Genomic DNA, 13,078 nt, shown 5'->3' with positions numbered 1-13,078 from the left:
CCCTTTCCCACCCAGCAGCCTAACAGAACAATGGAAAGCTAACCAGATAACAGCTCCCTAACAGCTGCCTGATCTAAGAACAGCACTCAATAGTAAAATCCAGGTCCCACTGCGGCACATTCAGTTATATTGTGTGGAAGAAACAACAGCCTATCAGAGAGCAGTTCCATCCTAAAGTGCTGGCTGTTTCTGAAATTACATAAATTGGAAACATGTACAGCTTCTCACTTAAAACATTTATTATGCATTTTAATCATAGCAAAATTGCATGTTAACTCATGTTTTGTTAATGTGTTAACATGCAATTTTGCTGTGATTAAAATGCACAAATACATGTTTTAAGTGAGAAGCTGTGCATGTTTATAATTTATGTATTATAATTGAAGTGGATCTGTGCACGGCTCTTACTACACAGATAGCATCTGCCCCAAAATCTTTAATTAAACTCTTTCTGAAATGACATGACCTGGCAAAATGACTTGAGATGGCTGCACAACAATATTACAACTAAAAAAACATACACTTGCTGCTTCAGGAATGAAATTTTATATTGAAGAGTGAATTATTTGCAGTGTAAACAGTGTAATTTAGAAATAAAAACTACACCATAAAAATCATGGCAATTAAGCAATATGAAGACAAAAGTAGCTAGTGCCATATGCCCTAAAGGGAAAATATAGCCCAATGATGAACTAGGTGAAATTCCTTTCACTAGGTTGCTTATCAAAGTAAGTTGTGTGAATATGGTAATTGTGTGTGTTGCTTCTCTGAATGAGAACCACCATAGTCTTTTTAAGAAGCATACTACATTCCTGTTGTGTTTCTTAGGTGCAGATATTTTTCTTTCCCTACCTTAAATTCAGCAGATGTATTTTGTTAAATTAATGAATGCTGCTGCAGATGTTGTAGCCCAGGGGTGTCCAAACTTTTTGCAACGAAGGCCAGATTTGGTGAGGTGAAAATGTGTGGGGGCCGACCATTCAGCCTGACATTCTTCGAACCATTAACCTCATTTAACTCATTTAAACAAGGAATCGCGTAGACGTAGCAGTAATATTTGGGCACATTAGTGAAATGATCTGCCACTTGGTCTATACTGCTGCCTGTGTGCTGAAGGTGTTGGCAATAGATACGTACTGGCACGTAGTGACGCGTTGCTCTCTCATACTTCTTTAGTTTACAGTACTGGTACGTCAGTACATCTATCGACACCTTCAGCCCTAAAGAAGATCACAAGTGGCAGATCATTTCACTAATGTGCCCAAATATTACTGCTACAGCTAGGCGATTTCTGATTACACTGTGCTGGTGGGCCGCATTATTATTAATTTCATGATGGAGGCTGATAGCCAGTGTAAATTTGAAAACGGGCCACATTTGGCTCCTGGGCCTGACTTTGGACATGCCTGTTCTAGCCCAAGCATGTCAAACTCAGAAAAAACAGAGGCCTGAATGAAAGGTGTGTAACACAGTGAGGCTGCATTATTTTCTAGGGGGAGTAAATACTTGTACAGAAGGAATGCAGCTTCATTTAACGGACGACCAAACCCCTTTATCCTTTCTTTCTCAAACACACAAAATATTTAGATTAACCTCAACCACTTTGGGTAGATTGGGCTCTGGTGACTCTCTCGAATGTGTGTCACTGCACGTGTACTTGTTTGTGTGCTTGTGGTCAGATTGTAAGCTCCTATAGAACAGTCAGATACAAAGTATGAAGAAAAATATTTACAACTCCTAAAATAGGCCATTGACTCACACTGCTGCTCTGTTACAAACTTTAGTAAAATCTTTTACCCATTTGTCGATTTGGAACAGTTTAAAAAAACAAAACAAGGATCTGGTTAACTGAGCTGCTAATGTGAAACATGAAAACAAAATAATTTATTTTTATGAACATAAGAGCTAATAACTCGACTGCAAAATGATACAGGATCCTGGCAAAACGGGCAATAGCCAGGCACATTTGTTTCATAGGAGTCATAGGAAGTGATATACTTCTCAAAAACCTCACTTTGACATACATTTTCTAGTTTAGTGATTCTCACATACAAGCCACAGTGAGTATCTGCTTTAATCTGCCCAGTCCAGTAAGTGATGGAAAATGTTGGTGGCCTGCTCTGGAAGAAAATGCACTCTGCCAATGTATATTTATTTTAAAAAGTAGAAGGCAGTCGATTAGGGGGTAGTGTTGGGGTGTAAAACAAATTCAAACCCCCAGTGGTTGGATTTTTTACTAGGGATACACCGAATCCACTTTTTTTGGATTCAGCCGAATCCTTTGCGAAAGATTCGGCCGAATACTGAACCGAATCCGAACCTTAATTTGCATATGCAAATTAGGGGTGGGAAGGAAAAAATATTTTCTACTTCCTTGTTTTCTGTCAAAAATCACACAATTTTCCTCCCGCCCTAATTTGCATATGCTAATTAGGATTCGGGTTCGGCCAGGCAGAAGGATTCGGCCGTATCCTGCCCAAATCCCAAACCGAATACTGGATTCGGTGCATCTCTATTTTTTACATTTATTATTTGCATACATATTATTATTGTCTCTTATATATATTTTCAACATGCTATGCAGAAAATGTTAACTCAGTTTAGATAATGGCCAGGTCATTTTTCAGACTTTTTTTCCCAGACATTTTCAGAGCTCAAATGCAACAGTGGTAACTACTGAGCCACTGTACAATCTTCTTTGAAGCAGAAGTCCTGTTAATATTATTTAGTAATATTGGGTTGGAAAGTAAAATGAGTGTATAACTTCTACAAAATGATTTTATTTTTATTAATTTTAAAATTGCAATTTAAGAGTACATTATGTGCTATCCTAAAGGACTTTTCAAAGTAATGATGTTACTGACCCTTTCAGGTGTTCCCTTTGATATTTTATTATGCAAAGCACAATTCAACACTACATAAACTTGCATAATGAATGTTTTGTTCTTAGATAATCTTCTCCAGGACTGCTATTTTGCTTTTTTAATGTTTCTCCAAAACGTGCCAAGCCCCTTCTTTGTGCCAGTAAGACACGTTGTAGGGCATATAAACTATGTTTGATTTTATGTGCAACAACTTTCTGCATTATGAGGTTTTTATTTTTTATGTTTGTCTCTATAGGCTTTCGTTGCCCAATTTGTTCCAAGTCTGTGGCCTCTGATGAGATGGAGATGCACTTTATAATGTGTCTGAGCAAACCTCGATTGTCCTATAATGGTATGTATTGTGCCAAACTTGTGTTGCTAACCTTCACATTCTTCTGATCTATTTTAATTTTTCGGGTTGATCTGCTTTTCACTGCTGAGCCATTATCTGAGACCAGTTTCCTTGAAATTGTGATTCAAGGAATATATAATATTCAATATAATAACAATTGTATAGGTTTGCATTTGGGTCTTCACTGGCTGTCCCACTGAATATTTTGGAGCTGTAGAATGTTCTGTAATGTTTCCTTAAAGGGATACTGTCATCGGAAAACAAGTTTTTTTTTTTTCAAAACACATCAGTTAATAGTGCTACTCCAGCAGAATTCTGCACTGAAATCCATTTCTCAAAAGAGCAAACAGATTTTTTATATTCAATTTTGAAATCTGACATGGGGCTAGACATTTTGTCAATTTCCCAGCTGCCCCTGGTCTTGTGACTTGTGCCTGCACTTTAGGAGAGAAATGCTTTCTGGCAGGCTGCTGTTTTTCCTTCTCAATGTAACTGAAGGAGTCTCAGTGGGACATGGGTTTTTACTATTGAGTGTTCTTCTTAGATCTACCAGGCAGCTGTTATCTTGTGTTAGAGATCTGTTATTTGGTTACCTTCCCATTGTTCTTTTGTTTGGCTGCTGGGGGGGAAAAGGGAGGTGTGATATCACTCCAACTTGCAATACAGCAGTAAAGAGTGATTGAAGTTTATCAGAGCACAAGTCACATGACTTGGGGCAGCTGGGAAATTGACAATATGTCTAGCCCCATATCAGATTTCAAAATTGAATATAAAAAAATCTGTTTGCTCTTTTGAGAAATGAATCTCAGTGCAGAATTCTACTGGAGCAGCACTATTAACTGATTCATTTTGAAAAAAATGTTTTTTCCCATGACCGTATTCCTTTAAGTTGGCAATCTTTGGGCAACATATAATTTAATACCAGTATAGGCATTTATGTTTTTTGATGAGAAGTTCTGTAAATACTGTTCTTGGTGAGAACGGCTTCTTAAAGCAGATTTTAATAATCCACATACTGTGTTGAATCGCATGGTACTCTTTGTGGGAGGTCTTTTGCTTTATTTGAAGGCTGTGACTTACAGAAGATACATGTATAAATGAGGACACTGCCTCTCTGTACATGTTTCTTCTCCATGGTAACAGCTTGAGTTTGACAAAAATAGGGTTTCTATAAGCAAGAAGCACAGATCTTTTTTCTTGCATTTGGTTCTATCTGCTTGTTCAAGGGTAGGCTATACTATAATTATACTTACAGTCCTATACACATTGGCATTTTTAGTAAGATTACTGTATGACTGCTTTGCAATAAGTGGTGATGCTCCATTAGCTAAAGAATGCCTCTAGGATGCTCATGGGTCCCATGCAGCACAGTTGAGGCTTTTGGAAATAGTTGCTGCATTCCACAATCCAGTCCAATCAAACAGGTCACATAAGAAACACTGGCTCAGTTTTTAGTAACTTGCTATACTGTACTACACTGTATTATGTTCCATGCATTGTAAGCATTGTAATTTCCCTGTGCAGATGATGTGCTCACCAGGGATGCGGGTGAGTGTGTAATCTGTCTGGAAGAACTTTCACAAGGGGATACAATAGCCAGACTACCCTGTCTGTGCATCTACCACAAAAGGTAATTCGTTTTATGTGATTTATGTCATTTTATAGACATTATCAGAGGTTATTTATCACATAATTAAATATATACAGAATGAAATCTGTATGAATGTCATGCTAACACTATTGGGGACAGCAAGCTTTTTAGTATCCCCCACGTTATGGAATCCCTGCAGGTTGATGGTTTTTTTTAATGACTCTTACCTTGCTGGAACTCATACAGCAATCTTAGATGTTAGATGTGCCTGATTACAATGACCAACTCAGTTTTGATTGGTTCCGTTCTATGAATATCCCCTCCCTCTGTTTCATTGGGACTGGCCAGTGTGTTCAGTGCTGAAGACTACAGAATATAGTGCCCTCTAAAAACGTTCCCAATCAAATGCTTGCATTCATTGTTTAAAGGGGTTGTTCACCTTTAAGTTCATTTTTAGTATGATGTTTGTTGTGATATTCTGAGACAATTTGCTGTTGGTCTTCTTTTTTTTAATTATTTGTTGTATTTGAGTTATTTAGCTTTTTATGCAGCAGCTGTCCAGTTTGCAATATTATCGATATAGTTGCTAAGGCCCAAATTTCCCTAGCAACCATACATTTATCTGAATAAGAATGGGGGGGGGGCCTGACTAGAAAATAAAATGTAGCAATGCCTATAACTGTGTAGCCTTACAAAGCATTTCTTTTTAAATGGGGTCAGATGACCCCCATTTGAAAGCTGAAAAGAGTCAGAAGGCAAATAATTTAAAAAAAATAAATAAAAAAGCTGTATTAAAAAAAAATATTGAAGACCAATTGATAAGTTGCTTAGAATTGCCCGTTCTATAACATACTAAAAGTTAACTTAAAGGTGAACCACCCCTTTAATTGACTGAAAATATCACTGATTGGTTGTTATGGGTTGCACATAGGTAAATTTGCCTTTTATGAATGAGCCCGTGAGTTAATATTAAAGATTTAAAGTATTAGACAAAAGAACCATTTTTAAAAAATAAGATTAGAAAAGATTCAAAAGGATTTACACTTTCCTTCTGTCTTCTCTCACACCTATGTTTCCAGAATTCTGTGATTCTGTCCAATTAGCTTTTTTTTTTTTTTCATGCAATCAACTTTATTTTGATTCTCTAACACAAATATATTATCCTCCCTTTATCACCTTACAATAGCTCCACTCCCTGCACCCTTCTGTTGGTGCTTCTTCTTGCATTTGCTGCTGTGTTTTATCCCTGCTTCATACTGCTGCTGCTATTTTTGTCCTGTTGGGTGCTTCCCCTTTAATATGTGTACTTCCTGTTTTGCTGGCTCCTGTCTCATCATTCTGTATTTTGGTTACTCCCTTTGTGCAGGGTGCAGCACTTTAGAAATAGTTGCCCTGGTTACTTGGCAAGTGTCCCACCCTGCTGTGCATTGCTGTTACTGTGGTAACCCATGCTTTCTGAATATGTTTCTGCTGACAACTAGCCAGGGGGCAATTACTGCTCGATGATGCTGCTTGTTCTCGTGTCTCCTCTGCAGCTGCTAACAAGTCCTTATATGTGTCAGCTTTCTATTTGCCACACATTTAATGACTCGTCATATGTATTAATACTCAGACAAACCTGTCATAAATATGAGCAATTAGTGATCACTATTAATTATTTGTAAAACAGGATTATAAGTCACAGACCTGTTTTATTATTAAGCTGTTTAATATTTTAGATGTTTTTCAGAGCATGTTTCATTTTATCTTGGTCCATGTGTCTGATTTGTGTGGCTGTATTTGAATATAGTTCCTATAGCTTTTTTTTGGGATAATTTTAAGCAGGTATTCCTGGACCTGTCTGTATTTTGCACGTGTTCAGTAACAGGGCATGATGGGATTATAGTGTAAAAATCAAATGTATGTGCTTTATGTAAGGCCTAATAGGCTCTGTAGGTTATATCTAGGGCTTACAGAGAGCTGTTTTAATATGCGGAGGCTGCAGTCGTGCGACACATATTAGAAACTTGGAGATGGAGACAGATAAAGCCCAGAGAATGAAAAATAGTGTAGAATTGCAAAATGATGGTGAATAGAAGAAAGGAGAGTAGTTGGATGGGTTGGAGATTTTTAGTAGTAACTTTGCAGCATAACAGAAGTTGTGTTTCTAATACAATAGTAAATGTAATGTTGTAGCCCATAATATATTTGAGGAGTTCCATAACAAAGTAAATAAGGTCCCCCTCTCAAATGGGTTATATACAGTATACCAGCCTTCATCAATTTAATTCACTAGGATATATTATCTTGTATAATACATACAGTTAGATGATACTAATTGACATGTTAACATATTTGGCATTTTGTTTGCTGTTTGCAGTCATTTGTACAGGTATAAATTTCATAAGGGGATGGGCCCAGGTGCACAGCCTGCACCCAGGCCAAACAATTACTAGCTCAATTATTGGGCAGCGTACCATGTAGGAAGGGAAATATTATATAACCACTTAATGTAGAATTTGAATTGATTATGTTTCTCTTTTTTCCCCCTATGCACCGATCTCCTGTTAATGTCTACCTTGTGTTTGTGTGCCCATTACTGATTCCTGTTTCATCTGCTCTTTAATATGTTTGCTGTTTAATTGTTGTTCTTGTCTCTTCTTCCTTGGCCCCTATGCATGTGTTCCAACCTGGCACACTTCAACCACTCTCATTGTTTTATGCCTTTATCCTGTGTAACCCTTTTTTCATGATGTTTTGTATGTGTACTTGTATTGGCTATTTTCCTTTTTCCTGTGTATTTCTTTCCATGTGCTTTTATGTAATTTCCTGCCCACAACATCTCTATTCCTTGTCCTCTTGGTTTTTCCATTCTCTAAATGTACATACTTTTATGTGCATACTGTGTATTTCCATCCTTAACCGTGTGTGTGTTTTTCATGATGTCCTGCTTTTATTTGTCTTTCTCTATCCTCCTTGATCTCTCTTGTGATTTTCCCTTCCCTTCATACACGTGTGTATCTTTTACATGTGCAGCTGTATAGAGTCCTGGTTTGAGGTGAACAGATGTTGTCCTGAACATCCTTCTGATTGACCTGCAACAATCCGGGCTAAAATCCCTTAAGGTAATGTAAAACCTTTTATCCTAAATAATTACACTCCACACTAGAGGGAGAGATACCAGATTATTAAGTGCTACGTCTTATTGCTCCTCTGTGCTCATGGGGAAACCATAGTGGTAGCTACACCCTTAATAGGTATTTTTCAATTCCATATGCTTATTGTAGGCTGCCAGTATACTCCACCTATACCTCACGTCATAGAGGTTCTTTAAAAAATCATGATATAAAATACTTCACCAGTAGGCTTTTTATTGTTTATATCCCCTGTCATATGATTAGGACTCTCTGTAGTTGACCAAAACATTAAAAATACAGGTATGGGCTCTATTATTTTACATGCTTAGGATCTGAGTTTTTCCAGATAAGGGATCTTTCTGTAATTTAGATCTCCATGATTTTACTAAAAAATAATTTAAGCATGAAATACACCTAATATGATTGTTTTGCCTCCAATAAGGATTAATTATAACATCTTTAGGATCAGGTACAAAGTACTGTTTTATTATTACAGAGAAAAACTGTTTGATTAAAATGGAGTCTATGGGAGACTGCCTTCCCGTAATTCTGAGCTTTTTGGATAATGGATCCCATACCTATACATAAAATCTCTAAGTGCAGAGTCACATGTAGGTCAGCTGGGCAGAAGACTTAATACCACCCTCTACTCTTAAAGGGCAAGTCAACCCCAAAATAAAAATTTGCCTAATAAAAGAAAATATAATTCTAAGCAACATTCCTATTTACATTTATATAAAAATGTTAGTGCTATTAAAGTGATTTGTTAAAGAAAGATTTGTTAATCAAGTCTGTGACTTATAACTGACCACCATCTTAGCACCCTTAGTGACATGTTAGTCTGTTATGTTAATTTTCTCTTGCAAAGTTTTCATTAAAAAACATAAAAACCCTTAGTCGGTATGACGGAATACCACATCCACAACTCCATGGACTTTGTCAACACAGTTCATGAGGGAAAACTGGAGACTGATGAGACAATGTTGTCCTATGATGTTACATTTTTATTTAATTGCATACCCATGACCAAGGCAATCGAGAGAGTGAGAAAAGCTGAAACAAGACCTCACCCACTACAACAAAGTTGTACCCAAAACATGTTGTTCTTTGCTGAACCTATTTCTTAACACCACTTAACTTAAAGCACAAGGATGTTTTTTATAGACAAATCACCTGTGTCTGAAGCCGCTGGGATGGATGAGTGGTGGAACTTTTTTAAGACTATTTAAAGGTCCAGTTGCATTAGAATTAATGTTACTGTATATCATGACCTGGTTGAATGAAAATCTTCAACGACCCCTTGTAATTCATGTATTTAAATCGATGGTTAACCCTTAAATTAACGTTTAGTATGTAGACAGTGATGTTTGCAATTGGACTTCATTTTTTATATTTGGTGTTTTTTTTTTAAAATTATTTAGAACTTTGCCAAGCAGCTCTATAGTTTGAAATTTTAGCAACTATCTGGTTGCTAGAGTCCAAGTTACCACTGCAGTCAGAATAAAGTGAATAGAAGGGGGTCTAATTGGAACAATAAGCAATAAATGGAAACCATAAAACTAGCCTCCCAGAGTAGATTTTTTGGACCACCATTTGAAAGCTGAAAAGAGGTGGAAGAGGAAGGAAAATGATTCAAAACGCTATTCCAACAAAATGTAAGATCAATTGAAAAGTGGCTAAGAATAGGATTTTCAATAACATACTAAAAGTTAACTTAATGGTCAACTGACCCTTTAAATTTTACAGGTACGTTATTACTTTCTGTAGACTGGGTTCTCGGTTACTAAGCACATAAGCATTTATTTAACAGGTAATTTGACTCTTGTGTGCTATATACACATTTCAGAACGGATTGCTCATGTTGGGAAATGACACTCGCATGTTTCCTGACATGGCGTTCTGTTTGATGAGCAATTTATAGATGTGTTCTTGCGGACACTGATGGAATGAGCAAGCACAGCAGTGCTGATATGGAAGTGTTGTCATATGCAGGAACTTTGTGTTACCTGGCGAATATAATGTGGTAATGTTCCCATGGGCTCAGAACATTTACATTCGCTTTAGTGTCTCACATCAAGAAATGCATGTAAAAATGGGTCATGCCTACTGTGTATATTTTTTAGCATGACCTGGTTTTTGTGTTTTGACAGATGTGTGTATATTTTTGCTGATCTTTTACAGTCTTCAGTGTTCTGTAGACTAGCAGACCTAATTTTACTACCTTATTAATTACATGTTAGATATTTATTTCATCAGGTGTATCCCTTGACATCAGACCTTTGATGGGGTAAGAAATCCTCCCCTGAAGCTGCCTCTTATGCCTTTCCTTTGACACCAGCTCCCTTACATAATTTGCCCCTTAAAGGAACAGTTCAGTGTAAAATAAAAACTAGGCTGTGCAATATAAAAAATCTTTCTAATATAGTTAGTTAGCTGAAAATGTAATGTATAAAGGCTGGAGTAACTGGATGTCTAACATAATAGCCAGAACACTACTCCCTGCTTTTCAGCTCAGAGACTTGAAGGGGGGGCCACATGGGACATAACTGTTCAATTGATCCTTAGCATGCAGCTCAGATTCAAAAGCAACAGTTATGACCCATGTTTCCCTCCCCTCAAGTCACTGATTGGTTACTGTATGGTAGCCAATCCGTGGAAACCAAGAGAGCTGCAAAGCAGGAAGTAGTGTTCTGGCTATTATGTTACACATTCAGTCACTCCAGCCTTTATCAATTACATGTATGGCTAACTATATTAGAAACATTTTATTATTTTGCAAAGCCTATCTATTTACCCAGTTTTTATGTTTATACTGAACAATTGCTTTAATGGATTTTAGATTAAAAAAAAGTGCATAAAATGTAAGTTAATTTGGGAAGGGTCCTCTATGTCTTGCTGCTTTGAATATAAATCAGTATGTTCAGTGTATACACCCTTTTATTGTACAGCACTGCGGGGAATATGTTGGTTCTTTATAAATTTGTCATAACCGTGATTGATTTGATTGGTGCATGTAGAAGGGCATTGTCATAGGAGGGGGGCACAAGCATCTATTTATACACTGGATCGTTTTCAGGGGAGGATTTCTTAGGTGTCACAAGGCTGATGTGCCTACTTTCTCCTACTCATTTGATAAGAGTTGCTAATTTTACTCATAATTTGTATTTTATTTTTCAGAGCACGGAGTGTCAGCCGCTTTAGGATCACAGAGACTGGATTCTGCGTCCTGCCAGGGTTGTTTGAACTGCTTTTCTCACACGCCCCCTTTTTCCCTGCACTCCTTCTGTTGCCCCGAAATGGAGAAGTGGGAAGCAGCAAATCTGAAATGTATCCCACAATTCTCATAATAACGTGTTGGGAGAAAACAGATGGGGGGAGGGGGTGGGACTTTAATGCTGTAGACAGAAGTGATGCGTTTTTAAGCAGCCCCATCAACATTGTTTGAGGGTGGTGTCGTGAGGTCATAGGTGAAATGGATATCTGCAGCTGTCAAAGAATACCTATAAATACAGAGGGGAGGTAAAGGAAAACGTTGAATCTCCTCATGCCCCCGGACATAGGATTTGTTGCAGTCAGATGCCATGATAAATGTGTGTGTACTGTTTATATTCATGGCACTTTGCACTGAACGTTACTATTTGTTTATGACTAGGAAGAGACTCTGCACATTGAGGGCCCTGTAGAGCAGGGCTTTTCAAAAGGTAGGCTGCAAGTTAATTGTGGTGTTACGTTTGAAGGATGGCCAACATCCCTGTTTTATGAGGCTCAGCTCTTTAAAAAAAAAATTGAAATATATTCTTTTTGAACTGGCTTACACCACAGAAGAAGCTGGACAACACTGCATGCTCCACAATAGCGAGCCGAAGTGTCTCCTCCAGGGTTATTTTCAGTGCTTCCCAAACAGAGGCGCCTGTTCATGCTGAGGTGCTACCCTTCTAGTTATTACATTTAATTAAGATTTTGCACATTTAAAAGACTGGGTAAACTGTGGACAATGCAGAATTGTGTGTGTTGCTGGGAATGGTGGTAAAATAGTAGAGGGCATAACCCCACTATCTTAGTCAAGAATTTATTTTATGACCAAGGTAACCCATCCAGACATTTAACTGCTTGCAGTTCTCAATTGAGCAACTGTGTTAGTGGATGAGCCCTGCTTGTTGAGCTGTTCAACTTTTTTTTCATATGACTGTTAGTAATGATGCCATGTTTCTTTTTTTTTTTTCCTTCTAAGCATACAACATTGTCCGGGTGCATACCTAAAATAACTGGTTGCCAATAACTTGCCCATGCACACTGTAGATTATCAGGATGGCAGGCCCATTTTTTCTTCAAGCTTATTTGGTTGAAGGAAAACCTTATGAATCAGAACCAACGTGAATAAACGGAGAGCATTTCTCTTCATGTTTGGATAATCTCTTATAGCCCCTAGATGTGCAAAACATCAGTCTGCTTTCTTGTTTTCAGTATTCTTCCCCCGTACACTGGAGGGTCTTATGATGTGGTCACATGCTGACATACAATACACAACAGCAGCTTGATGACAGCGCTTGATATATTTAGGTCTATCCTTTGCCAGACAGACCATTGGTTGTTTAAGAGTAACCACAAACTTGACAATTTTGAGCACTTAATCAGATCCGTTTCTTTAAACAGTCATTTATTACCCTAATCTGTGCCAAATATTTTTTTTTTAAAAAAAAGAGTTGAGTGAATTAAAAATATAATGAACTTCCCAGAAATGCCCTGCCTTGCAGTCTGCATCATTACTGTAAAACATGTTTTAGGCCTAAACTTGTATATGGGCATTACCCCTTACAATGCCAGGATGTGGGGTTACATGACTGCTTTTTCTACAATGTTTCCTCACAAACATGAATTATACTGATTTAAAAACCGATGACCCCAATAATTTAGTCGCGCTTCCTGCAACAGGATCCTGTGGTACCTTCATCTTAACATTTAAGGATGTTCTGTTCATTTTAAGTCTTTTTTTCTATATTGTAACTTCATTAATATATTTTATAAACATTGAGGCCTTGCCACTCAGGAGGCTATGGAGTGTTGCATCTGTGCAGTTCCACCTAGTGGTGACTTCAAGTTGCGCCAGTGATTTCCTCCAGGAGTCTGTTCAGTGAGGAATAGTTAGCTTTTCTTT

The 13,078-nt window shown here is 37.5% G+C and overlaps 1 protein-coding gene across 1 annotated transcript in view; it reads left to right on the top strand.

The window, feature by feature from the left end:
* Nucleotides 1-13,078, top strand: part of znrf1.L (zinc and ring finger 1, E3 ubiquitin protein ligase L homeolog) — a 34,555-nt gene that overhangs the window by 21,205 nt on the left and 272 nt on the right. Inside the window, exons 2-5 of the mRNA XM_018258064.2 lie at nt 3,121-3,216; nt 4,741-4,846; nt 7,823-7,911; nt 11,101-13,078. The exon at nt 11,101-13,078 is cut by the window's right edge and continues 272 nt beyond it. Coding sequence (XP_018113553.1) covers nt 3,121-3,216; nt 4,741-4,846; nt 7,823-7,880 — 260 coding nt within the window. The 3' untranslated portion in view covers nt 7,881-7,911; nt 11,101-13,078. The remainder of the gene's footprint in view (nt 1-3,120; nt 3,217-4,740; nt 4,847-7,822; nt 7,912-11,100) is intronic.

The sequence above is a fragment of the Xenopus laevis genome, chromosome 4L, assembly GCF_017654675.1.
Source record: "Xenopus laevis strain J_2021 chromosome 4L, Xenopus_laevis_v10.1, whole genome shotgun sequence".
In the NCBI taxonomy this organism is placed as follows: Eukaryota; Metazoa; Chordata; class Amphibia; order Anura; family Pipidae; genus Xenopus; species Xenopus laevis.
Note: the sequence above shows the minus strand (reverse complement) of the source record. Positions and strands in the feature narration are given on the sequence as shown.